Source organism: Pleurodeles waltl, chromosome 12 (assembly GCF_031143425.1).
Source record: "Pleurodeles waltl isolate 20211129_DDA chromosome 12, aPleWal1.hap1.20221129, whole genome shotgun sequence".
In the NCBI taxonomy this organism is placed as follows: domain Eukaryota; kingdom Metazoa; phylum Chordata; class Amphibia; order Caudata; family Salamandridae; genus Pleurodeles; species Pleurodeles waltl.
The window spans coordinates 37,285,708-37,312,972 of record NC_090451.1 but is presented as its reverse complement, the minus strand read 5'-3'; the positions used below and the strand labels follow the sequence as shown (position 1 = coordinate 37,312,972).

The following is a 27,265-nucleotide window of genomic DNA, read 5'->3' as shown; positions in this document are numbered from 1 at the left end:
TGTTGGATGGGCTTTTGGTCTTGCAGTCAATTGTTTGTTAGCCAGTTGGTAAGTAAATACAATACAGGACACTATCCACCTTGAAATAGTTTGTTTTGAGGCAGCTAAGCTTGTTCTCATGGGCCATAGTTTACAAGCAATTGATCACACTGTCTTATATCTTTAGTCTTATCCAGATAAACTTTTATCACTCTTTTTAAATCTAAAGAATGTAAAGTTCTTTCTGATGGTGTAGCCGGATTAGGAAAGAGTGTTGGAAGAGAGATGGTCTGCTTAATATGAAAATCAGGCACTACTTTAGGTAGGAAGCCCGGCAGGGCTCATTACCACCCTATTATCATGAAAAAACGTGTAGTGTTCTTTGGAACAGAGAGCCTAAATTTCGCTGACTCTTTGGGCTAACGCAATGGCAACAAGAAAAGCATGCATCCATGTAGGCCCTTTGTGTATGGGCTCAAAGGAGGGGGGGCACATGAGCTTAGACAAGACCAAATTCACTTCCCACAGAGGGGAAGGAGTACGAAGTGGTGGAAAAACTTTCCTTAAGCCTTCTAGAAAATCCTTAACTACAGGCATCGTAAAAAATGCTTGCGTGGATGATTTTCGATAAGCAGTAATGGCTGAAAGATGTACCTTAATCGATAAAGTGCAAACCTGATTTTGCTAGGTGAAGGGGGTAGGGTAGTATGAAATCCTCCTGACCTAGAATTGGATTGGAGCAATTCTGTATACAATAACTGTAGAATCTTTTCCACTTGAATTAAATAGACTGCTGTGTTGAAGGTCTTTTAGACTCCTTTAGGATGTTCATGCGTTCTTGCGAGAGACCTAGATGACGATATTTAAAGGAATTCAGGAGCCGTGCTGTGAGGCTGAGTGAGGGAAGGTTGGAATGAAAAACTTCCCCTCTAGCTTGTGGAGACGATCGAGTCTGCACATAAGCCTCCTGTGAGGTTTTTCTGATAGGTGGAGGAGATCTGTGTACCACCATTGACGGGGCTATTCTGGGGCTATTAGTAGCATTCTGGTTTTGGCCCTGTAGAATTTGTTGATCATTGTTGGAATCAGGGGAATTGGTGGGAAAGCGTAGAGAAATGTCTCTGACCAGTCTATCAATAGAGCATTCCCCATTGTCCGTGGTCGGTAAAACCTGGATGCGAAGCTTGGGCATTTTTTGTTGTTTTCGTCGGCAAACAGGTCTACCAGAGGATACCCCCATTCTTGAAAAATGCCTTAAAACGTTGTTGTGAAGCTTCCAGCCGTGTGTCTGAGAAGCTTTGGCTGAGAAAGTCCGCTTGCGTGTTAAGGACTCCTGGGAGGTGAATAGCTGTGATTGAGAACCTCCTAGCTATTAGGCAATGCCAGATGGTCTGCACCTCTCAAGATAGGAGGCAAGATAGTGTGCCCCCCTGTTTGTTTAAATAGTACATTATGGTTGTGTTGTCTGTTTGGACTAATAGAGAGCTGTTCTTGATGAATGCATAAAAGGACTTGAGGGCTAGACGAACTGTTCGCAACTCTAGGAAGTTGATGTGGTTTTGCTGTTTTGTCCGACCACAGGCCCTGAGCTTGGAGAGAGATGCATCACTTCACAGCTGGGGAGCTCACATGAACTGTTACAAGAGTTTGAGTAGGAGTGTTCTGATGAAAAGGAGCTCCTATTAACAGATGCTGTCTGTGGGTCCACCACCGTAGTGAGTTCTTTGTTACTGATGACAGTCAATTTGTTGTCCCATTTTCCTGCGAGCTGACTGCACTGTTCCTCCATATTCTCTTGGGGAGGTCTGACGTGTAAACTGACATTCGGAACAATGAAAATGCAGGAGGCCATGGAACCCAGGAGTAATTGTCTCTCCGAAGGATACACTTTGCGAGGTTTGTATTCAACGTTGCTCCTAAGTAGTGGAGCCTCTGGGATGGAGTCTGTATCGATTTTTGTAGATTTAATTGAAGACTAAGATTTCTGAAGGTATTCAAGCTGATTTGTAGATGTTGTGTGGTCTGAAATGAAGAGCTGCTTTTCAGTAGCCAATCGTCGAGGTACGGGTGAATGAAAATCTTTTTCCTCCTCAGGTGTGCTGCTACTACTTCTACACACTTGGAAAACGTGCGAGGAGCTGACTTTAGGCCAAAGAGTAGTACCCTGTACTGGTAATGCTTGGATGCAACTACAAAGCATAGGAGTTTGTGAAATAGATATCCTGCAGATCTATGGAGCACATCCAGTCCCACTGATGTAGTTGGGGTAGATCTGATGGAGGGCCAGCATTCTGAATCTTTCTTTGCAAATGTATTTGTTGAGATGTCTCGGCACTGAGAAGGGTCTGAATTCTTTGTTTGGGCCTTTTTTCCGCACCAGAAAATAGAGGAAGTACACCGCTTTTCCTCTCTGCAAAAGTGGTACTTCTTTGATGGCTCTTTTTCGTAGAAGAGTGGGAACTTGGTTTTGTAGGAGAAGTTGTTGATGACAAGAGGTTTTTGTTGGCTGTACTGGTGGAGGTGTAGATTTGAAAAGTAGAGAATGCCCATTTTCGACAATATTTCAAACCCATTTGTCTTTGGTTGTAGAGCGCCACTCACATATGTTGAATAAAGGGTCCTGTAAAGAAATGTCTCCCTGTTGCAGTTACCCCCAACTTTTTGCCTGATACTGATGCTGACTTGACTGAGAAGTGTGCTGGGACCCTGCTAACCAGGCCCCAGCATCAGTGTTCTTTCACCTAAAATGTACCATTGTCTCCACAATTGGCACAACCCTGGCACCCAGGTAAGTCCCTTGTAACTGGTACCCCTGGTACCAAGGGCCCTGATGCCAGGGAAGGTCTCTAAGGGCTGCAGCATGTCTTATGCCACCCTGGGGACCCCTCACTCAGCACAGACGCACTGCTTGCCAGCTTGTGTGTGCTGGTGGGGAGAAAATGACTAAGTCGACATGGCACTCCCCTCAGGGTGCCATGCCATCCTCACACTGCCTGTGGCATAGGTAAGTCACCCTTCTTGCAGGCCTTACAGCCCTAAGGCAGGGTGCACTATACCACGGGTGAGGGCATAGGTGCATGAGCACTATGCCCCTACAGTGTCTAAGCAAAACCTTAGACATTGTAAGTGCAGGGTAGCCATAAGAGTATATGGTCTGGGAGTCTGTCAGAAACGAACTCCACAGCTCCATAATGGTTACACTGAAGACTGGGAAGTTTGGTATCAAACTTCTCAGAATAATAAACCCACACTGATGCCAGTGTTGGATTTATTAAAAAATGCACACAGAGGGCATCTTAGAGATACCCCCTGTATTTTACCCAATTGTTCAGTGCAGGACTGACTGGTCTGTGCCAGCCTGCTGTTGAGAGACGAGTTTCTGACCCCATGTGGTGAGGGCCTTTGTGCTCTCTGAGGACAGAAACAAAAGCCTGCTTCACACCTCCCCCCTGCAGGAACTGTGACACCTAGCATTGAGCCTCAAAGGCTCAGGCTTCGTGTTACAATGCCCCAGGGTACTCCAGCTAGTGGAGATGCCCGCCCCCTGGACACAGCCCCCACTTTTGGCGGCAAGTCCAGGAGAGATCGAGAAAAACAAGGAGTCGTCACTGGCCAGTCAGGACAGCCCCTAACGTGTCCTGAGCTGAGGTGACTCTGACTTTTAGAAATCCTCCATCTTGTAGAAGGAGGATTCCCCCAATAGGAATAGGGATGTGCCACCCTCCCCTCAGGGAGGAGGCACAAGGAGGGTGTAGCCACTCTCAAGGACAGTAGCCATTGGCTACTGCCCTCCCAGACCTAAACACACTCCTAAATTCAGTATTTAGGGGCTCCCCAGAACCAAGGAACTCAGATTCCTGCAACCTAAGAAGAAGAGGACTGCTAAGCTGAAAAACCCTGCAGAGAAGACGGAGACACCAACTGCTTTGGCCCCAGCTCTACCGGCCTGTCTCCCCACTTCTAAAGACACTGCTCCAGCAACGCTTTCCCCAGGTACCAGCGACCTCTGAATCCTCAGAGGACTGCCCTACTCTAGAAGGACCAAGAACTCCCGAGGACAGCGGCTCTGTTCACCCAAGACTGCAACTTTGTTTCAAAGGAGCAACTTTAAAACAACTGCGTTTCCCGCCGGAAGCGTGAGACTTGCTACTCTGCACCCGACGCCCCCGGATCGACTTGTGGAGAAATAACACTTCAGGGAGGACTCCCTGGCGACTACGAGACTGTGAGTAGCCAGAGTTGCCCCCACAGTGACACCTGCAGAGGGAATCCCGAGGCTCCCCCTGACCGCGACTGTCTGCTTCCCAGATCCCAACGCCTGGTAAAGACTCTGCACCCGCAGCCCCCAGGACCTGAAAGATCGGAACTCCAGTGCTGGAGTGACCCCCCTGGATGCCCTCTCCCTTGCCCAGGTGGTGGCTACCCCGAGGAGCCCCCCCCTTGCCTGCCTGCATCGCTGAAGAGACCCCTTGGTCTCCCATTAATTTACATTGGAAACCCGACATGTGTTTGCACACTGCACCCGGCCGCCCCCGTGCTGCTGAGGGTGTACTTTATGTGCTAACTTGTGTCCCCCCTGGTGCCCTACAAAACCCCCCATGTCTGCCCTCAGAAGATGCAGGTACTTACCTGCTGGCAGACTGGAACCTGGGCACACCCTTCTCTATTGAAGCCTATGCGTTTTGGGCACCACTTTGACCTCTGCACCTGACCGGCCCTGAGCTGCTGGTGTGGTAACTTTGGGGTTGCTCTGAACCCCCAACGGTGGGCTACTTTGGACCCAAGCTTGAACCCCGTAGGTGGTTTACTTACCTGCAAGAACTAACAAACTCTTACTCCCCCTAGGAACTGTGAAAATTGCACTGTCTAGTTTTAAAATAGCTATATGTGATTTATTTGAAAAGTATATATGCTATTGTGATTATTCAAAGTTCCTAAAGTACTTACCTGCAATACCTTTCATTTGAAGTATTACATGTACAATTTGAACCTCTGGTTCTTAAAATAAACTAAGAAAATATATTTTTCTATACAAAAACCTATTGGCCTGGAATGGTCTTTGAGTGTGTTCCTCATTTATTGCCTGTGTGTGTAAAACAAATGCTTAACACTACTCCTTTGATAAGCCTACTGCTCGACCACACTACCACAAAATAGAGCATTAGTATTATCTCTTTTTGCCACTATCTTACCCCTAAGGGGAACCCTTGGACTCTGTGCATACTATTCCTTACTTTGAAATAGTGCATACAGAGCCAACTTCCTACAGGTCCTGTTCTGGGGGTCTTATATTTCTTTAGGATACTTGCTGGTGCTGCACGTAAAATTACTGGTGTGAGGAACGTTTTCATTTCTGGTTGTAAGCGCCCTGGAACCAGAGGAAGGAGTTGTCTTGAAGAACGATGGCGCAGCTTTTCTAATAATAATGAAGACGACGCTGTAGGTTCAGGGATATCTATGATAAGTTTATGGGCTCCTCTGACCAACACTTCATTGAAGGTGGTAATGTCGCCTACTGGGGAAACCCTTGCTGGAGGAGTATCCGTTAAAGTGGGTGAATCGTTTTGAATAGACGAAGCCGAAGCCCAGGAAGGTGATCTATGTCTTTGATGATGAGATCGAGAGGTTCGAGAGCTCCTCAAAGGAGAAGGTGATTTTCCTCTGAATGTTTGAGGTGTTCTACTTCTTGTGCATGAATGAGGAGTTGCACCTCTTTTTGTGGCACTGAATGGCCTACTGGAGTCTGCACTGTCGCCATCCTGGTTTGATGGGTCGGTGATGGTGTCCTTGGAAAGGATCTTGAAGGAGAGTACATCTGAGAATATTGTGAGTCCGGAGACTGATAACCCGGGCCTTAAAGACTCTCCAGCCATCTTGGTGACAGATTAATAGATGAGATGTGACCTCTTGAGGATGCCAAAGATGATCTACTTGGTATAGTTGTTGCAGGATCATAAGCCATTGATGTTGTTGAAGAACCAGTAGGTGAAGTTGTTTTTGCCTGTGGAGAATGTCTACGGCGTACGACGTTGCGGGGAATGTGATCTGTTTTCGACGTTAGTTTGTTTTGGCACCTAGAGCAAGTGAAGTGTCTCGATATTGCACGACGATGTACTGTCGCTGGCAGAGAACGAGAATGGCTATATCTCTACTTCGAATGTCTTGGCGTAGATTGAGATGCCCCAGTTGGACTATGTCTTGGCGTGTGTAAAGAAATGGCTCCCTGTTGCAGTTACCCCCCACTTTTTGCTTGATACTGATGCTGACTTGACTGAGAAGTGTGCTGGGACCCTGCTAACCAGGCCCCAACACCAGTGTTCTTTCAGCTAAAATGTACCATTGTTTCCACAATTGGCACAACCCTGGCACCTAGGTAAGTCCCTTGTAACTGGTACCCCTGGTACCAAGGGCCCTGATGCCAGGGAAGGTCTCTAAGGGCTGCAGCATGTCTTATGCCACCCTAGGGACCCCTCACTCAGCACAGACACACTGCTTGCCAGCTTGTGTGTGCTGATGGGGAGAAAATGACTAAGTCGACATGGCACTCCCCTCAGGGTGCCATGCCAACCTCCCACTGCCTGTGGCATAGGTAAGTCACCCCTCTAGTAGGCCTTACAGCCCTAAGGCGGGGTGCACTATACCACAGGTGAGGGCATATGTGCATGAGCACTATGCCCCTACAGTGTCTAAGCAAAACCTTAGACATTGTAAGTGCAGGGTAGCCATAAGAGTATATGGGCTGGGAGTCTGTCAAAAACGAACTCCACAGCTCCATAATGGCTACACTGAATACTGGGAAGTTTAGTATCAAACTTCTCAGAATAATAAACCCACACTGATGCCAGTGTTGGATTTTTAAAAAATGCACACAGAGGGCATCTTAGAGATGCCCCCTGTATTTTACCCAATTGTTCAGTGCAGGACTGACTGGTCTGTGCCAGCCTGCTGCTGAGAGACGAGTGTCTGACCTCATGCGGTGAGAGCCTTTGTGCTCTCTGAGGACAGAAACAAAGCCTGCTCTGGGTGGAGGTGCTTCACACCTCCCCCTGCAGGAACTGTCACACCTAGCAGTGAGCTTCAAAGGCTCAAGCTTCGTGTTACAATGCCCCAGGGCACTCCAGCTAGTGGAGATGCCCGCCTCCTGGACCCAGCCCCCACTTTTGGCGGCAAGTCCAGGAGAGATAATGAGAAAAACAAGGAGGAGTCACTGGCCAGTCAGGACAGCCCCTAAGGTGTCCTGAGCTGAGGTGACTCTGACTTTTAGAAATCCTCCATCTTGTAGAAGGAGGATTCCCCCAATAGGGATAGGAATGTGACCCCCTCCCCTTGGGAGGAGGCACAAAGAGGGTGTACCCACCCTCAGGGCTAGTAGCCATTGGCTACTAACCCCCCAGACCTAAACACGCCCTTAAATTGAGTATTTAAGAGCTTCCCTGAACCTAAGAATTTAGATTCCTGCAACAACAAGAAGAAGGACTGCCCAGCTGAAAACCCCTGCAGAGGAAGACCAGAAGACAACAACTGCCTTGGCTCCAGAAACTCACCGGCCTGTCTCCTGCCTTCCAAAGAACTCTGCTCCAGCGACGCCTTCCAAAGGGACCAGCGACCTCTGAATCCTCTGAGGACTGCCCTGCTTCGAAAAAGACAAGAAACTCCCGAGGACAGCGGACCTGCTCCAAAAAGACTGCAACTTTGTTTCAAGAAGCAGCTTTAAAGAACCCTGCAACTCCCCGCAAGAAGCGTGAGACTTGCAACACTGCACCCGGCGACCCCGACTCGGCTGGTGGAGAACCAACACCTCAGGGAGGACCCCCGGACTACTCTACGACTGTGAGTACCAAAACCTGTCCCCCCTGAGCCCCCACAGCGCCGCCTGCAGAGGGAATCCCGAGGCTTCCCCTGACCGCGACTCTCTGAAACCTAAGTCCCGACGCCTGGAAAAGACCCTGCACCCGCAGCCCCCAGGACCTGAAGGACCGGACTTTCACTGCAGAAGTGACCCCCAGGAGTCCCTCTCCCTTGCCCAAGTGGAGGTTTCCCCGAGGAAGCCCCCCCTTGCCTGCCTGCAGCGCTAAAGAGATCCCTTGATCTCTCATTGACTTACATTGCGAACCCGACGCTTGTTCTAACACTGCACCCGGCCGCCCCCCGCGCCGCTGAGGGTGAAATTTCTGTGTGGGCTTGTGTCCCCCCCCGGTGCCCTACAAAACCCCCCTGGTCTGCCCTCCGAAGACGCGGGTACTTACCTGCAAGCAGACCGGAACCGGGGCACCGACTTCTCTCCATTATAGCCTATGCGTTTTGGGCACCACTTTGAACTCTGCACCTGACCGGCCCTGAGCTGCTGGTGTGGTGACTTTGGGGTTGCTCTGAACCCCCAACGGTGGGCTACCTTGGACCAAGAACTGAACCCTGTAAGTGTCTTACTTACCTGGTAAAACTAACAAAAACTTACCTCCCCCAGGAACTGTGAAAATTGCACTGTGTCCACTTTTAAAATAGCTATTTGTGAATAACTTGAAAAGTATACATGCAATTGAAATGATTCAAAGTTCCTAATGTACTTACCTGCAATACCTTTCAAACAAGATATTACATGTTAAATTTGAACCTGTGGTTCTTAAAATAAACTAAGAAAATATATTTTTCTATAACAAAACTGTAAGAAAATGCCTCCTTGGCATGGTTGCCCCCTGACTTTTTGCCTTTGCTGATGCTATGTTTACAATTGAAAGTGTGCTGAGGCCTGCTAACCAGGCCCCAGCACCAGTGTTCTTTCCCTCACCTGTACTTTTGTATCCACAATTGGCAGACCCTGGCATCCAGATAAGTCCCTTGTAACTGGTACTTCTAGTACCAAGGGCCCTGATGCCAAGGAAGGTCTCTAAGGGCTGCAGCATGTCTTATGCCACCCTGGAGACCTCTCACTCAGCACAGACACACTGCTTACCAGCTTGTGTGTGCTAGTGAGGACAAAACGAGTAAGTCGACATGGCACTCCCCTCAGGGTGCCATGCCAGCCTCTCACTGCCTATGCAGTATAGGTAAGACACCCCTCTAGCAGGCCTTACAGCCCTAAGGCAGGGTGCACTATACCATAGGTGAGGGTACCAGTGCATGAGCATGGTACCCCTACAGTGTCTAAACAAAACCTTAGACATTGTAAGTGCAGGGTAGCCATAAGAGTATATGGTCTGGGAGTTTGTCAAACACGAACTCCACAGCACCATAATGGCTACACTGAAAACTGGGAAGTTTGGTATCAAACTTCTCAGCACAATAAATGCACACTGATGCCAGTGTACATTTTATTGTAAAATACACCACAGAGGACACCTTAGAGGTGCCCCCTGAAACTTAACCGACTATCTGTGTAGGCTGACTAGTTTTAGCAGCCTGCCACAAATCGAGACATGTTGCTGGCCCCATGGGGAGAGTGCCTTTGTCACTCTGAGGCCAGTAACAAAGCCTGCACTGGGTGGAGATGCTAACACCTCCCCCAGGCAGGAATTGTCACACCTGGCGGTGAGCCTCAAAGGCTCACCTCCTTTGTGCCAACCCAGCAGGACACTCCAGCTAGTGGAGTTGCCCGCCCCCTCCGGCCAGGCCCCACTTTTGGCGGCAAGGCCGGAGAAAATAATGAGAAAAACAAGGAGGAGTCACTGGCCAGTCAGGACAGCCCCTAAGGTGTCCTGAGCTGAGGTGACTCTAACTTTTAGAAATCCTCCATCTTGCAGATGGAGGATTCCCCCAATAGGGTTAGGATTGTGACCCCCTCCCCTTGGGAGGAGGCACAAAGAGGGTGTACCCACCCTCAGGGCTAGTAGCCATTGGCTACTAACCCCCCAGACCTAAACACGCCCTTAAATTTAGTATTTAAGGGCTACCCTGAACCCTAGAAGATTAGATTCCTGCAACTACAAGAAGAAGGACTGCCCAGCTGAAAACCCCTGCAGCGGAAGACCAGAAGACGACAACTGCCTTGGCTCCAGAAACTCACCGGCCTGTCTCCTGCCTTCCAAAGATCCTGCTCCAGCGACGCCTTCCAAAGGGACCAGCGACCTCGACATCCTCTGAGGACTGCCCCTGCTTCGAAAAGACAAGAAACTCCCGAGGACAGCGGACCTGCTCCAAGAAAAGCTGCGACTCTGTTTCCAGCAGCTTTAAAGAACCCTGCAAGCTCCCCGCAAGAAGCGTGAGACTTGCAACACTGCACCCGGCGACCCCGACTCGGCTGGTGGAGATCCGACACCTCAGGCGGGACCCCAGGACTACTCTGATACTGTGAGTACCAAAACCTGTCCCCCCTGAGCCCCCACAGCGCCGCCTGCAGAGGGAATCCCGAGGCTTCCCCTGACCGCGACTCTTTGAACCTAAAGTCCCGACGCCTGGGAGAGACCCTGCACCCGCAGCCCCCAGGACCTGAAGGACCGGACTTTCACTGGAGGAGTGACCCCCAGGAGTCCCTCTCCCTCGCCCAAGTGGAGGTTTCCCCGAGGAATCCCCCCCTTGCCTGCCTGCAGCACTGAAGAGATCCCGAGATCTCTCATAGACTAACATTGCGAACCCGACGCCTGTTTCTACACTGCACCCGGCCGCCCCCGCGCTGCTGAGGGTGAAATTTCTGTGTGGACTTGTGTCCCCCCCGGTTCCCTACAAAACCCCCCTGGTCTGCCCTCCGAAGACGCGGGTACTTACCTGCAAGCAGACCGGAACCGGGGCACCCCCTTCTCTCCATTCTAGCCTATGTGTTTTGGGCACCACTTTGAACTCTGCACCTGACCGGCCCTGAGCTGCTGGTGTGGTGACTTTGGGGTTGCTCTGAACCCCCAACGGTGGGCTACCTTGGACCAAGAACTAAGCCCTGTAAGTGTCTTACTTACCTGGTTAACCTAACAAATACTTACCTCCCCTAGGAACTGTGAAAATTGCACTGTGTCCACTTTTAAAACAGCTATTTGTGAATAACTTGAAAAGTATACATGCAATTTTGATGATTTGAAGTTCCTAAAGTACTTACCTGCAATACCTTTCGAATGAGATATTACATGTAGAATTTGAACCTGTGGTTCTTAAAATAAACTAAGAAAAGATATTTTTCTATATAAAAACCTATTGGCTGGATTTGTCTCTGAGTGTGTGTACCTCATTTATTGTCTATGTGTATGTACAACAAATGCTTAACACTACTCCTTGGATAAGCCTACTGCTCGACCACACTACCACAAAATAGAGCATTAGTATTATCTCTTTTTACCACTATTTTACCTCTAAGGGGAACCCTTGGACTCTGTGCATGCTATTCCTTACTTTGAAATAGCACATACAGAGCCAACTTCCTACAAAAACCTATTGGCTGGATTTGTCTCTGAGTGTGTGTACCTCATTTATTGTCTATGTGTATGTACAACAAATGCTTAACACTACTCCTTGGATAAGCCTACTGCTCGACCACACTACCACAAAATAGAGCATTAGTATTATCTATTTTTACCACTATTTTACCTCTAAGGGGAACCCTTGGACTCTGTGCATGCTATTCCTTACTTTGAAATAGCACATACAGAGCCAACTTCCTACAGCGTGTCTGGTTGCCTTCAACTGAGAAACAGATATATGCCTACACGTCGATGTCTGTTGGCCTGCCACTGATTCCGTGGTCTTCGGTGTTGCGTTGTCTCTATGTTGATGGGTCGTGATGCGCCCTCAACGGAGTAGCAACTTGATGGTGCTGGCTTGATGCTGAGCGGTGAGTGTCTGTTGCCAACTACTTCTCTTGAGACGTTGATTGTGTGGTTGCAGTCGTGGCTTTTGACTTTGAGTCTCCTTGACGTTACGTGCGACGTTGACGGAGAACAACTAGGTATTTTCCTACCTGCTGAGGTAGATCTTGCTTGCTGTTTCTCCATTATACCTCTTTCTTTGGATACTTTCTTGTGAAGGGAGGTAGATGTTTTCTCCCTCACTTGTAAGCCATGAAGGCAAGTCCTTTCTGTGTCCTTCATATTTCTTTTTGAAAGCTTCTGACAGTGACTGCAGTTGTCAGGACAGTGCCTTTTAGGCAGACACACTATGCAGACTGAGTGTGGATCAGTCTGAGCCTTCTTTTTGCCATAAGCAGGGCACTTGACAAAAAGTGACAGCATTTTGATGGAACAATTGTATAATTCCTGTCAGAAAAAATAGTATTTTTCTCAGAAATTGAAAAGTAGTTATTTTTAACAATTTGAACTAAACGAAGATTTTCTGGGAAAAAAACTCAGAAAACGAGAGCCCAATGCTCCAGGGCCCTAACAGGAGGATCCGGAAAAAATAATGACTTAACTGTAGCCCAACTGTCACCTCACTTTCACCTCTGAGGCATGGTGGGATACTGGAGGTTCTCGGAGCCTTAAATACACAGTGCCAGTTTTTTGGTTCTACTATGTTAATTGGGATGCAGCCTATTGGCTAGTAATGCCCCTGAATTTTCACTGCAGTTTTTCTCTCTATATGAGATGGCTAATACTTTCTATGCTCTCTTCTTGGACTACAAAAGGTGTTAACTCTGGTTGGAGAGTTTTATTAAAAAAAAAACTTCACAACAATAAGACATTTTTAGCCTGTTTGTCAACATAGACTGCATGATTGCTTACACATGTACATTATATATATATGTACTAAAAGTCTCTGTACTATTTTCGCTCTTACAAATACATTTAATTTAAGATATATATGTGTGTTTATTTATGGTCCGGGGTCCCTGCACATGGGCGGGAATATTCAGTGCTTATGACTTTGAGAATCCCCTGGAAGAGAAAAATATTTCCAAAAACTGTATAAGAAATTTTATGAAATGGTGGCGGGGACACATACACCCTTCTGAAAGCTACTCATTATTGTTTAATGTAGAAGGAACAAACAAGTGTTCCAAGGAACTTTCCCTTTCCTCCAATTTGAAAAATATGGTATCTAGTTAACGTTTATTCAATATTTTCTGTCATGAAGTCAATGTGTAAATAAATCAATACACTTTCGTTTGGTTGATGTTGTTAGCGAATGTCATTTTGCTAACATATTGGTATGTTAAACTTGTGTGAGCCTATGTTCTTAGAGATATATATGTATTAGGATTTTCAGCACAATGTTAACTTTTGACTTACTCATGTCATGTACTCTTGCAGAATTCAGTTGATGCAGCAAAACCTCTTCTACGTAAAGCCATCCAGATCTCCCAGCAGACGCCTTATTGGCATTGTAGATTGCTTTTCCAACTGGCAGTGAGTATCTTCTAGTTCATCAAATATTCATAAAAATATACTGAAATGTAGCTGGGGGTTTGTGGCAGGTGGGTGTAGTAATAGTTACTTTTTAATTAGGGATTATATGTAAATATATCTCAAGACAGTACCCTTTTAGGCTTAGACTGCTGCATAAAAAGGAAGCAGGGAACTCTGGGTAGTTCTAAAGTTTGTGGGGAACCGCTCCATTATATGGAGAACCCTAAAACATCCCTGGCACTCTGAATCGTTTCACCTCAAATGTCTGTTTTTCTAGCAGAGTTCTTAATCATAGGATTAGAACAGTGCCTTTCATGCCACGCTAGAAAGTGACAAGCCCTTCAGCCATTTTTTACAGCAAAGTCTTTAAGCATAGGATTAGCTAGTGCCATTCACGCTGAGCTGCAAAATGACACTTGAGGCAAAGTATTAAAGCTTTGGATTGGTAAAATGCTATCACCCCTACTAGAGCCCCCAACGGTTGCTTAGAGTTTTAGGATCTGTTACGCCCCTTTGTGGTACTTTAGTTTATTTCTTGGTTTATACAAGCATACCCAAAGTAATGATATATTTGTTAATATTGTTTGTTTCAGCAACTTCACACGCTGGAGAAAGATTTGGTTTCTGCGTGTGACCTTCTGGGAGTCGGTGCCGAGTATGCCCGAGTAGTTGGATCGGAATATACCAGGTATAGAAATGGTTACTTTGGGATTTTGATAAAAAAATATCTAGGAAAATCTATTACTCTGCTTTTCTGGATTAGGAAAGCTGTGATGCCCCTTTCCTATAGCATCGCATTTCTTTGTATTACACACTTGTGGCATTGACCTCATCTCAGTGTTTTCAACAATATTTCAGCCCTAAATTTCAACAGTTAGACTGGGCTGTTTTCTGTAACATGGTGAGTTCACCTTAAATATGTGGCCACACTGAGGTTAGCTGCAGGACTTCATTTCTCCCTCCTGCAATGCCAGTTGATGTGCTGTAGTTGATTGAGAGACTGTCTGCTCTCAACAATTAGTATCACCTAAGTATTAGGTTGGCTTAAAAAAAAAACAGCATTCCCCCTGCATTGAAAGTTTTTGTAAAGTGCTTATACATGATTGGCCTTTGTTTAATAGGTTAACACACGTTTTAAACAGGGGAGGAATCCAGAGATATACTTATTGTGCATTTCAATAAGTGTAACTCAAGGTTCTGAGCGTTTTGTATCACTTGGTATCTGTACTTATAGACTTGCCTGGTTAAGACGAATACTATCAGTTCTGTTAGTGGTGTCTTGTTTCCCTGCAATGCAAACTTGTTTAAGATATGTATAAATTGGTTTTGTCATTCTAACCAATATTTTCCCCCACAGGGCGCTCTTCCTGCTCAGTAAAGGGATGGTAAGTTATGAAGTTTATTAAATTGATTTGTTTTTATAATTATGCTTCTGTTTTTCATGGACTTCGGAGCACAGTGTACTGGTGCTGAAAGGAGTTTGAACGATAAAGTAATAGTCATTCATAGTGCTAGCTTTTTAAACTGGCGCAGTGTCAGAAGAGCAGAACATGTAGTTACTGATTGCACAGTGTAGCTGAGGATAGACTTGCAAATCACAATTGCTGTTTATAGGAAGTAGCTTTGAAAAGATTGCCAACCACACTGACCTATTATCTATTTTTATAATTTTGTTGAATAGCCTTCCTAATACCACATGGCTACACCCTCTTCCATGTAGAATCTGGTAGGATTGAGAATCATGAATATTTATAGCTTTAGCTGTTCCGAGAATGGGCTATCTACCATCCTGCAATTGGTATTAGTTGCCCCAGGAAATGTTTGTAGTGTTTGCAAGTTGCCAACTTGTTTATAATACATTCTGTGGCCAAGTTCGGTGTGCTGGGTTCAGCTTCTGCTAAGAATCCCTTATTTTAGCCACTGTGATGGAAATCTTCTAGTTTCCTTTTTTGTAATGCACAACAAATGCAGGGATTATGGATTCAGGGTGCAGGGAAAAATAGAAAGCAATGAGGAACTTGTAGGTACTAGCATGACACAATAAAAGGAATAACGGGAGCATGCACGTTTATTATCCATGTTGCACCTGATGCAAACAAAACTATTTTAGTTATTTATTTTTTTCAGAATTGTGCTACGTTTTGTTTCTGTTGTTTGATACTTCATGATTCTAAAGAAATGGCTCCCTGTTGCAGTTACCCCCCACTTTTTGCCTGATACTGATGCTGACTTGACTGAGAAGTGTGCTGGGACCCTGCTAACCAGGCCCCAGCACCAGTGGTCTTTCACCTAAAATGTACTTTTGATTCCACAATTGGCACACCCTGGCATCCAGGTAAGTCCCTTGTAACTGGTACCAAGGGCCCTGGTGCCAGGGAAGGTCTCTAAGGGCTGCAGCATGTCTTATGCCACCCTGGGGACCCCTCACTCAGCACAGACACACTGCTTGCCAGCTTGTGTGTGCTGATGAGAACAAAACGAGTAAGTCGACATGGCACTCCCCTCAGGGTGCCATGCCAACCTCACACTGCCTATGCAGTATAGGTCAGTCACCCCTCTAGTAGGCCTTACAGCCCTAAGGCAGGGTGCACTATACCATAGGTGAGGGCACCAGTGCATGAGCACTATGCCCCTACAGTGTCTAAGCAAAACCTTAGACATTGTAAGTGCAGGGTAGCCATAAGAGTATATGGTCTGGGAGTCTGTCAAAAACGAACTCCACAGCTCCATAATAGCTACACTGAATACTGGGAAGTTTGGTATCAAACTTCTCAGAATAATAAACCCACACTGATGCCAGTGTTGGATTTATTAAAAAATGCACACAGAGGGCATCTTAGAGATACCCCATGTATTTTACCCAATTGTTCAGTGCAGGACTGACTGGTCTGTGCCAGCCTGCTGCTGAGAGACGAGTGTCTGACCTCATGCGGTGAGAGCCTTTGTGCTCTCTGAGGACAGAAACAAAGCCTGCTCTGGGTGGAGGTGCTTCACACCTCCCCCCTGCAGGAACTGTAACACCTAGCAGTGAGCTTCAAAGGCTCAAGCTTCGTGTTACAATGCCCCAGGGCACTCCAGCTAGTGGAGATGCCCGCCCCCTGGACACAGCCCCCACTTTTGGCGGCAAGTCCAGGAGAAATAATGAGAATAACAAGGAGGAGTCACTGGCCAGTCAGGACAGCCCCTAAGGTGTCCTGAGCTGAGGTGACTCTGACTTTTAGAAATCCTCCATCTTGTAGAAGGAGGATTCCCCCAATAGGGATAGGAATGTGACCCCCTCCCCTTGGGAGGAGGCACAAAGAGGGTGTACCCACCCTCAGGGCTAGTAGCCATTGGCTACTAACCCCCCAGACCTAAACACGCCCTTAAATTTAGTATTTAAGGGCTCCCCTGAACCTAAGAATTTAGATTCCTGCAACTTACAAGAAGAAGAGGACTGCTGAGCTGAAAGACCCCTGGAGAGGAAGAAAAGAAGACATCAACTGCTTTGGCCCCAGTCCTACTGGCCTGTCTCCTGCCTTCCAAAGAAACCTGCTCCAGCGACGCTTTCCAAGGGACCAGCGACTTCTGAATCCTCAGAGGACTGCCCTGCTTCAAGAAAGACAAGAAACTCCTGAGGACAGCGGCACTGCTCCAAAAGAACTGCAACTTTGTTTCAAGGAGCAGATTTAAAGACCCCTGCAACTCCCCGCAAGAAGCGTGAGACTTGCAACACTGCACCCGGCGACCCCGACTCGACTGGTGGAGAACCAACACCTCAGGGAGGACCCTCCGGCGACTCCGAGACCGTGAGTAACCAAAGTTGTCCCCCCTGAGCCCCCACAGCGACGCCTGCAGAGGGAATCCCCAGGCTCCCCCTGACCGCGACTGCCTGAACCTAAAGTCCCGACGGCTGGAAAAGACCCTGCACCCGCAGCCCCCAGCATCTGAAGGAACGGAACTTCTGTGCAGGAGTGACCCCCAGGAGGCCCTCTCCCTTGCCCAGGTGGTGGCTACCCCGAGGAGCCCCCCCTTGCCTCCCTGCAACGCTGAAGAGATCCCTTGATCTCTCATTGAAAACCATTGTAAACCCGACGCGTGTTTGCACACTGCACCCGGCTGCCCCCGCGCTGCTGAGGGTGTACTTTTTGTGCTGACTTGTGTCCCCCCCCGGTGCCCTACAAAACCCCCCTGGTCTGCCCTCCGAAGACGCGGGTACTTACCTGCTGGCAGACTGGAACCGGGGCACCCCCTTCTCTCCATTGAAGCCTATGTGTTTTGGGCACCTCTTTGACCTCTGCACCCGACCGGCCCTGAGCTGCTGGTGTGGTAACTTTGGGGTTGCTCTGAACCCCCAACGGTGGGCTACCTTGGACCCAAACCTGAGACTTGTAAGTGATTTACTTACCTGCTAAAAATAACAATACTTTACCTCCCCCAGGAACTGTGAAAATTGCACTGTGTCCACTTTTAAAACAGCTTATTGTGTTTTATGTAAAAAGTATACATGCTACTGTGATTATTCAAAGTTCCTAAAGTACTTACCTGCAATACCTTTCAAATGAGATATTACATGTAGAATTTGAACCTGTGGTTCTTAAAATAAACTAAGAAAATATTTTTCTATAACAAAACCTATTGGCTGGATTTGTCTCTGTGTGTGTGTTCCTCATTTATTGCCTATGTGTATGTACAACAAACGCTTAACACTACTCCTTTGATAAGCCTACTGCTCGACCACACTACCACAAAATAGAGCATTAGTATTATCTCTTTTTGCCACTATCTTACCTCTAAGGGGAACCCTTGGACTCTGTGCATACTATTCCTTACTTTGAAATAGTGCATACAGAGCCAACTTCCTACAATGATCTTCTTAATCTTTATGCAAAGAGCCATATTTGCCAGCACTTTGTTGCACATGTCCACCCTTGTAATTACAACGTGCTCATTATTGGTAGTTTTACTTCTGATCTGCAATGTCCACAGTCTTGGAATCATGGGCTTTTAGCAGCTTTATGAAGTCATCCAGTTAATTTTGGTGGAATCGATTCAGTTCCTATATTTTAACCTCCCTCTCTCATAAAAGCAGGCTTGGGTTTTACTTTTGTTGTTGGAGCAAAGTCAGGGTTTTGCTTTCACTTACTCTGCCTGCCTTTATTTGCCTTGTGCAACATCTCAAAACTGTGTGCAAGAATGTGAACTAAATTTCAAATCTATCTATGCAATTACTGCTCTGTGGTACGCAGTACTTTGTCCTGGGCTATTATGAATATTATCACATCTTTAGGTTTTAATTTACCGTTCCATAAACATTGATGCGTCAATCCTAAATTACAATGATTCCTGTTCAGTGTAGCAGGCGGTGGTTCTGTGAGATGAAATTTGTGGGTTAAAGAGTAGCACACCTTTTGTATGTATGCTTCTCCACACAATGATGTTGATAAATCTATGCATTTTTAGGTTGTAAGGCTGAAAATCACAGCAGCAATTATTTTCGCTGTTTTCATTTTTGTTTTAGGGGCGGGGTGTTTTTAAGGTCTGTGCAGTGTGCTCTGGTACAAAGTGTTTATTTTGGAGGAGCAGACCAGAAAATATTTAGATTCAGATGCAGGCTATGGCTGAAGTTATGTATAACTCTTTCTCAACTCTTGATAATGTGGATGGCGCTGCTTAAGATGGACATAACTAATGAACAAGTAATGTGTCCTGCTCTGCTGTTTAGATTGTAAGGCTGAAAATCACAGCAGCAATTATTTGATTTTTCAAATTTTTTGAGGGGTGGGGAAGTGGTGTTTGTAAGGTCTGTGCAGTGTGCTCTGGTACTAAGTGTTTTGTTTTGGAGGAGCAGACCAAAAAATATATAGATTATCAGATGCAGGCTTTGGCTGAAGTTTTGGGTAACTTTCTCAGCTCTTGATAATGCGGATGGCGCTGTTTAAGATGGACAGAACTAATAAACAGTAATGTGTTCTGTTCTGCTGCCTCCTGTGATGTAATGCCTTCACCTATTTGTGTTTAGCTGCCCTGCCGGCACCCGCACCTCTTTTGAAGTTACATGACTACTTTTTTGGCCCACAGCTTCTGCCTATTCTTGCTCTGAGGCTTCCACTTAAAGCTAGGCACATTTTGAAGATTCCAACACGTGGCAGCTTCCATTAGGTTCATGTGGTCTACGGCACTGTTCTGTGTTGTCTTAAAACTGGTGTCCAAGATAGGTGTGCTCAGGTAGCAACACCTAATGCAAAATGTTCTTTAGCATGTGACCAGCTGGGAGCAATCGTGTTGAAACAATGGAAAATATTCACAGCAATTGCAGTTTTAATGTAAACTCAAACAGGCGGTGCACTACTAGAAAAGCAAACCATTAAATACAGTATAAAGAGAGTCCAATACTCCAGTAGCAGTAATGACGCAAATCTTCCCTTTAATTCTTTTCAGTTCCAATATTTGGTATTCGCACAGTTCTCTTATTGCGGTATATGGTACAGAAAATTGACAGCCAACGCGTTTCGCCCATCAACAAAAGGGCTTCTTCAGGGCAAAATGGTATCCAGTTGGTCACAATAATCGCTAATGCAGCAAGAAATAAAATGCCGACAAATTATAAATGTTGTAATGCAGTTTGAGTCCGTAGTTAGTATCACGGTCAGAGTGACCGTTATAGTCGTTACAGGGGCGGTGAAAGTCCCAGCTTCGGGACCGGCGTTTCACTTTCACTGGCCCCGGTGGGCCCAGGAGATATTCTTACTGGTACAGTACCAAACTGACAGGAGGAATGGAACATAAGCTCGAAAAGCTGTTTCCTTAAGTCCACAGATTTGTTTTTCCTTTCCATGTTTCCTGTGCCTTAGGCTTAGAGTGTTAAATTAGTTTCCTCTAAGAAAGAGGTGTTGCTCTGCACAACACCTTAAAACACCAACACTGCAATTGGAGTTAATAATTCACCTATTACTGAAATAAATCGTTTTTCAGCTTTCTCCTTGATCAATGAATAACGTCCATGCCAGCGTTTTGGCTCTGGTTTGTTGCCATTGTGTCACACCTTGTTCCTTCTACGGTGTTTGTACCTCCAATTCATGATGGGTTTAGATCTGAAAAATACAGTGTAAGGAAATGCCTCCTTGGCATGGTTGCCCCCTGACTTTTTGCCTTTGCTGATGCTATGTTTACAATTGAAAGTGTGCTGAGGCCTGCTAACCAGGCCCCAGCACCAGTGTTCTTTCCCTAACCTGTACTTTTGTATCCACAATTGGCAGACCCTGGCATCCAGATAAGTCCCTTGTAACTGGTACTTCTAGTACCAAGGGCCCTGATGCCAAGGAAGGTCTCTAAGGGCTGCAGCATGTCTTATGCCACCCTGGAGACCTCTCACTCAGCACAGACACTGCTTGCCAGCTTGTGTGTGCTAGTGAGGACAAAACGAGTAAGTCGACATGGCACTCCCCTCAGGGTGCCATGCCAGCCTCTCACTGCCTATGCAGTATAGGTAAGACACCCCTCTAGCAGGCCTTACAGCCCTAAGGCAGGGTGCACTATACCATAGGTGAGGGTACCAGTGCATGAGCATGGTACCCCTACAGTGTCTAAACAAAACCTTAGACATTGTAAGTGCAGGGTAGCCATAAGAGTATATGGTCTGGGAGTTTGTCAAACACGAACTCCACAGCACCATAATGGCTACACTGAAAACTGGGAAGTTTGGTATCAAACTTCTCAGCACAATAAATGCACACTGATGCCAGTGTACATTTTATTGTAAAATACACCCCAGAGGGCACCTTAGAGGTGCCCCTGAAACTTAACCGACTATCTGTGTAGGCTGACTAGTTCCAGCAGCCTGCCACACCAGGGACATGTTGCTGGCCCCATGGGGAGAGTGCCTTTGTCACTCTGAGGCCAGTAACAAAGCCTGCACTGGGTGGAGATGCTAACACCTCCCCCAGGCAGGAGCTGTAACACCTGGCGGTGAGCCTCAAAGGCTCACCCCTTTGTCACAGCACCGCAGGACACTCCAGCTAGTGGAGTTGCCCGCCCCCTCCGGCCCGGCCCCCACTTTTGGCGGCAAGGCCGGAGAAAATAATGAGAATAACAAGGAGGAGTCACTGGCCAGTCAGGACAGCCCCTAAGGTGTCCTGAGCTGAGGTGACTCTAACTTTCAGAAATCCTCCATCTTGCAGATGGAGGATTCCCCCAATAGGGTTAGGATTGTGACCCCCCCCCCCCCCTTGGGAGGAGGCACAAAGAGGGTGTACCCACCCTCAGGGCTAGTAGCCATTGGCTACTAACCCCCCAGACCTAAACACGCCCTTAAATTTAGTATTTAAGGGCTACCCTGAACCCTAGAAAATTAGATTCCTGCAACTACAAGAAGAAGGACTGCCTAGCTGAAAACCCCTGCAGAGGAAGACCAGAAGACGACAACTGCCTTGGCTCCAGAAACTCACCGGCCTGTCTCCTGCCTTCCAAAGATCCTGCTCCAGCGACGCCTTCCAAAGGGACCAGCGACCTCGACATCCTCTGAGGACTGCCCCTGCTTCGAAAAGACAAGAAACTCCAGAGGACAGCGGACCTGCTCCAAGAAAGGCTGCAACTTTGTTTCCAGCAGCCTTGAAAGAACCCTGCAAGCTCCCCGCAAGAAGCGTGAGACTTGCAACACTGCACCCGGCGACCCCGACTCGGCTGGTGGAGATCCAACACCTCAGGAGGGACCCCAGGACTACTCTGATACTGTGAGTACCAAAACCTGTCCCCCCTGAGCCCCCACAGCGCCGCCTGCAGAGGGAATCCCGAGGCTTCCCCTGACCGCGACTCTTTGAATCCAAAGTCCCGACGCCTGGGAGAGACCCTGCACCCGCAGCCCCCAGGACCTGAAGGACTGGACTTTCACTGGAGAAGTGACCCCCAGGAGTCCCTCTCCCTTGCCCAAGTGGAGGTTTCCCCGAGGAACCCCCCCCTTGCCTGCCTGCAGCGCTGAAGAGATCCCGAGATCTCTCATAGACTAACATTGCAAACCCGACGCTTGTTTCTACACTGCACCCGGCCGCCCCCGCGCTGCTGAGGGTGAAATTTCTGTGTGGGCTTGTGTCCCCCCCGGTGCCCTACAAAACCCCCCTGGTCTGCCCTCCGAAGACGTGGGTACTTATCTGCAAGCAGACCGGAACCGGGGCACCCCCTTCTCTCCATTCTAGCCTATGTGTTTTGGGCACCACTTTGAACTCTGCACCTGACCGGCCCTGCGCTGCTGGTGTGGTGACTTTGGGGTTGCTCTGAACCCCCAACGGTGGGCTACCTTGGACCAAGAACTGAACCCTGTAAGTGTCTTACTTACCTGGTAAAACTAACAAAAACTTACCTCCCCCAGGAACTGTGAAAATTGCACTGTGTCCACTTTTAAAATAGCTATTTGTGAATAACTTGAATAGTATACATGCATTTGAAATGATTCAGAGTTCCTAATGTACTTACCTGCAATACCTTTCAAACACGATATTACATGTTAAATTTGAACCTGTGGTTCTTAAAATAAACTAAGAAAAGATATTTTTCTATACAAAACCTATTGGCTGGATTTGTCTCTGAGTGTGTGTACCTCATTTATTGTCTATGTGTATGTACAACAAATGCTTAACACTACTCCTTGGATAAGCCTACTGCTCGACCACACTACCACAAAATAGAGCATTAGTATTATCTCTTTTTACCACTATTTTACCTCTAAGGGGAACCCTTGGACTCTGTGCATGCTATTCCTTACTTTGAAATAGCACATACAGAGCCAACTTCCTACATTGGTGGATCAGCGGTGGGGTACAAGACTTTGCATTTGCTGGACTACTCAGCCAATACCTGATCACACGACAAATTCCAAAATTGTCATTAGAAATTGATTTTTGCAAATTGAAAAGTTTTCTAAATTCTTAAAAGACCTGCTAGGGCCTTGTGTTAGATCCCGTTTAGCATTTCTTTTAGAGTTTAAAAGTTTGTAAAAGTTTGAATTAGAACCTAGAACTAGTTGTAGATTCTTAAAAAGTATTCCAACTTTTAGAAGCAAAATGTCTAGCACAGATGTGACTGTGGTGGAACTCGACACCACACCTTACCTCCATCTTAAGATGAGGGAGCTAAGGTCACTCTGTAAAATAAAGAAAATAACAATGGGCCCCAAACCTACCAAAATACAGCTCCAGGAGCTTTTGGCAGAGTTTGAAAAGGCCAACCCCTCTGAGGGTGGCAACTCAGAGGAAGAGGATAGTGACTTGGAGGAAAATTCCCCCCTACCAGTCCTATCTAGGGAGAACAGGGTCCCTCAAACCCTGACTCCAAAAATAATAGTCAGAGATGCTGGTTCCCTCACAGGAGAGACCAACACCTCTGAAATCACTGAGGATAGCCCCAGTGAAGAGGACATCCAGTTAGCCAGGATGGCCAAAAGATTGGCTTTGGAAAGACAGATCCTAGCCATAGAGAGGGAAAGACAAGAGATGGGCCTAGGACCCATCAATGGTGGCAGCAACATAAATAGGGTCAGAGATTCTCCTGACATGTTGAAAATCCCTAAAGGGATTGTAACTAAATATGAAGATGGTGATGACATCACCAAATGGTTCACAGCTTTTGAGAGGGCTTGTGTAACCAGAAAAGTGAACAGATCTCACTGGGGTGCCCTCCTTTGGGAAATGTTCACAGGAAAGTGTAGGGATAGACTCCTCACACTCTCTGGACAAGATGCAGAATCTTATGACCTCATGAAGGGTACCCTGATTGAGGGCTTTGGATTCTCCACTGAGGAGTATAGGATTAGATTCAGGGGGGCTCAAAAATCCTCGAGCCAGACCTGGGTTGACTTTGTAGACTACTCAGTGAAAACACTAGATGGTTGGATTCAAGGCAGTGGTGTAAGTAATTATGATGGGCTGTACAATTTATTTGTGAAAGAACACCTGTTAAGTAATTGTTTCAATGATAAACTGCATCAGCATCTGGTAGACCTAGGACCAATTTCTCCCCAAGAATTGGGAAAGAAGGCGGACCATTGGGTCAAGACAAGGGTGTCCAAGACTTCAACAGGGGGTGACCAAAAGAAAGGGGTCACAAAGACTCCCCAGGGGAAGGGTGATGAGACAACCAAAACTAAAAATAGTAAAGAGTCTTCTACAGGCCCCCAAAAACCTGCACAGGAGGGTGGGCCCAGAGCCTCTTCACAAAACAATGGGTACAAGGGTAAAAACTTTGATCCCAAAAAGGCCTGGTGTCATAGCTGTAAACAGCATGGACACCAAACTGGAGACAAGGCCTGTCCCAAGAAAGGTTCCACTCCAAACTCCCATCCAGGTAACACTGGTATGGCTAGTCTCCAAGTGGGATCAACAGTGTGCCCAGAGCAAATCAGGGTCCACACTGAAGCTACTCTAGTTTCTGAGGGTGGGGTGGATTTAGCCACACTAGCTGTCTGGCCGCCTAACATGCAAAAATACAGACAGCAACTCTTAATTAATGGGACTAGAATAGAGGGCCTGAGGGATACAGGTGCCAGTGTCACCATGGTGACAGAGAAACTGGTTTCCCCTGGCCAATACCTGACTGGAAAAACTTACACAGTCACCAACGCTGACAATCAGAGAAAAGTACATCCCATGGCAATGGTTACTTTAGAATGGGGAGGGGTCAATGGCCTGAAACAGGTGGTGGTCTCCTCAAATATCCCAGTGGACTGTCTGCTTGGAAATGACCTGGAGTCCTCAGCATGGGCTGAGGTAGAACTAAAAACCCATGCAGCAATGCTGGGTATCCCTGAACTGGTGTGTGTGAAAACAAGAGCACAATGCAAGGCACAGGGTGAACAAGTAGAGCTGGAGTCTGGAAGAATGGCCCAGCCTACCAAGAGAACAGGAAAGTCAGTTGGGAAACCAACTGCAACACAGCAAAAGAAAGGGAACCTCTCTTCTCAGGAAGAAGTTCTGCCCTCTGAGGGAACTGAGCCTTTGGAGCTTGAACCTTATCAGGTTGAGCTCTTAGGCCCAGGGGGACCCTCAAGGGAGGAGCTGTGTAAGGGACAAGAAACCTGTCCCTCTCTTGAAGGCCTTAGGCAGCAAGCTGCTGAAGAGTCCAAGGGCAAGAAAAGTGGAACACACAGGGTCTATTGGGAAGATGGACTCCTGTACACTGAGGCCAGAGACCCCAAACCTGGTGCCACTAGGAGAGTGGTAGTGCCTCAGCTGTTCAGAGAGTTCATCCTAACATTGGCCCATGACATTCCCCTTGCTGGACATTTGGGACAAACCAAGACGTGGGAGAGGCTAGTCAACCACTTCTACTGGCCCCATATGTCCAACATGGTTAAGGAGTTTTGCCTCTCCTGCCCCACCTGTCAAGCCAGTGGTAAGACAGGTGGGCACCCAAAGGCCCCCCTCATTCCACTTCCAGTGGTGGGGGTCCCCTTTGAAAGAGTGGGTGTGGACATAGTTGGTCCACTAGAACCTCCCACAGCCTCAGGAAATATGTATATCCTGGTAGTAGTGGATCATGCTACCAGGTATCCTGAAGCTATTCCCCTTAGGTCGACTACTGCCCCTGCAGTAGCCAAGGCCCTCATTGGTATCTTTACCAGAGTGGGTTTCCCTAAGGAGGTGGTGTCTGACAGAGGTACCAACTTCATGTCAGCATACCTGAAACATATGTGGAATGAGTGTGGAGTGACTTATAAATTCACTACACCTTACCATCCACAAACTAATGGCTTAGTTGAGAGATTCAACAAGACATTAAAGGGCATGATCATGGGGCTCCCAGAAAAACTCAAAAGGAGATGGGATGTCCTCTTGCCATGTCTGCTTTTCGCTTACAGAGAGGTGCCACAGAAGGGAGTAGGATTCTCACCCTTTGAACTTCTGTTTGGTCATCCTGTAAGGGGACCACTTGCTCTTGTTAAAGAAGGCTGGGAGAGACCTCTCCATGAGCCTAAACAAGACATAGTGGACTATGTACTTGGCCTTCGCTCTAGAATGGCAGAGTACATGGAAAAGGCAACCAAAAACCTTGAGGCCAGCCAACAGCTCCAGAAGTTTTGGTATGACCAAAAGGCTGCACTGGTTGAGTTCCAACCAGGGCAGAAAGTCTGGGTTCTGGAGCCTGTGGCTCCCAGGGCACTCCAGGACAAATGGAGTGGCCCTTACCCAGTACTAGAAAGGAAGAGTCAGGTCACCTACCTGGTGGACCTGGGCACAAGCAGGAGCCCCAAGAGGGTGATCCATGTGAACCGCCTTAAGCTCTTCCACGACAGGGCTGATGTGAATCTGTTGATGGTAACAGATGAGGATCAGGAGGCAGAGAGTGAACCTCTCCCTGATCTTCTGTCGTCAGACCCAAAAGATGGCACAGTAGATGGAGTGATCTACTCAGACACCCTCTCTGGCCAACAGCAAGCTGATTGTAGGAGAGTCCTACAACAGTTTCCTGAACTCTTCTCCTTAACCCCTGGTCAGACACACCTGTGTACCCATGATGTGGACACAGGAGACAGCATGCCTGTCAAGAACAAAATCTTTAGACAATCTGACCATGTTAAGGAAAGCATCAAGGTGGAAGTCCACAAGATGCTGGAATTGGGAGTAATTGAGCGCTCTGACAGCCCCTGGGCTAGCCCAGTGGTCTTAGTCCCCAAACCTCACACCAAAGATGGAAAGAAAGAGATGAGGTTTTGTGTGGACTACAGAGGGCTCAATTCTGTCACCAAGACAGATGCTCATCCAATTCCAAGAGCTGATGAGCTCATAGACAAATTAGGTGCTGCCAAATTCCTAAGTACCTTTGACTTGACAGCAGGGTACTGGCAAATAAAAATGGCACCTGGAGCAAAAGAGAAAACAGCATTCTCCACACCTGATGGGCATTATCAGTTTACTGTTATGCCCTTTGGTTTAAAGAATGCCCCTGCCACCTTCCAAAGGTTGGTGAATCAAGTCCTTGCTGGCTTGGAGTCCTTTAGCACAGCTTATCTTGATGATATTGCTGTCTTTAGCTCCACCTGGCAGGATCACCTGGTCCAC

General features: G+C 47.2%; 1 protein-coding gene across 1 annotated transcript in view; it reads left to right on the top strand.

The window, feature by feature from the left end:
- Positions 1-27,265, top strand: part of MAU2 (MAU2 sister chromatid cohesion factor) — a 112,903-nt gene that overhangs the window by 17,796 nt on the left and 67,842 nt on the right. The window contains exons 4-6 of the mRNA XM_069218271.1: positions 13,143-13,238; positions 13,832-13,926; positions 14,596-14,623. Coding sequence (XP_069074372.1) covers positions 13,143-13,238; positions 13,832-13,926; positions 14,596-14,623 — 219 coding nt within the window. The remainder of the gene's footprint in view (positions 1-13,142; positions 13,239-13,831; positions 13,927-14,595; positions 14,624-27,265) is intronic.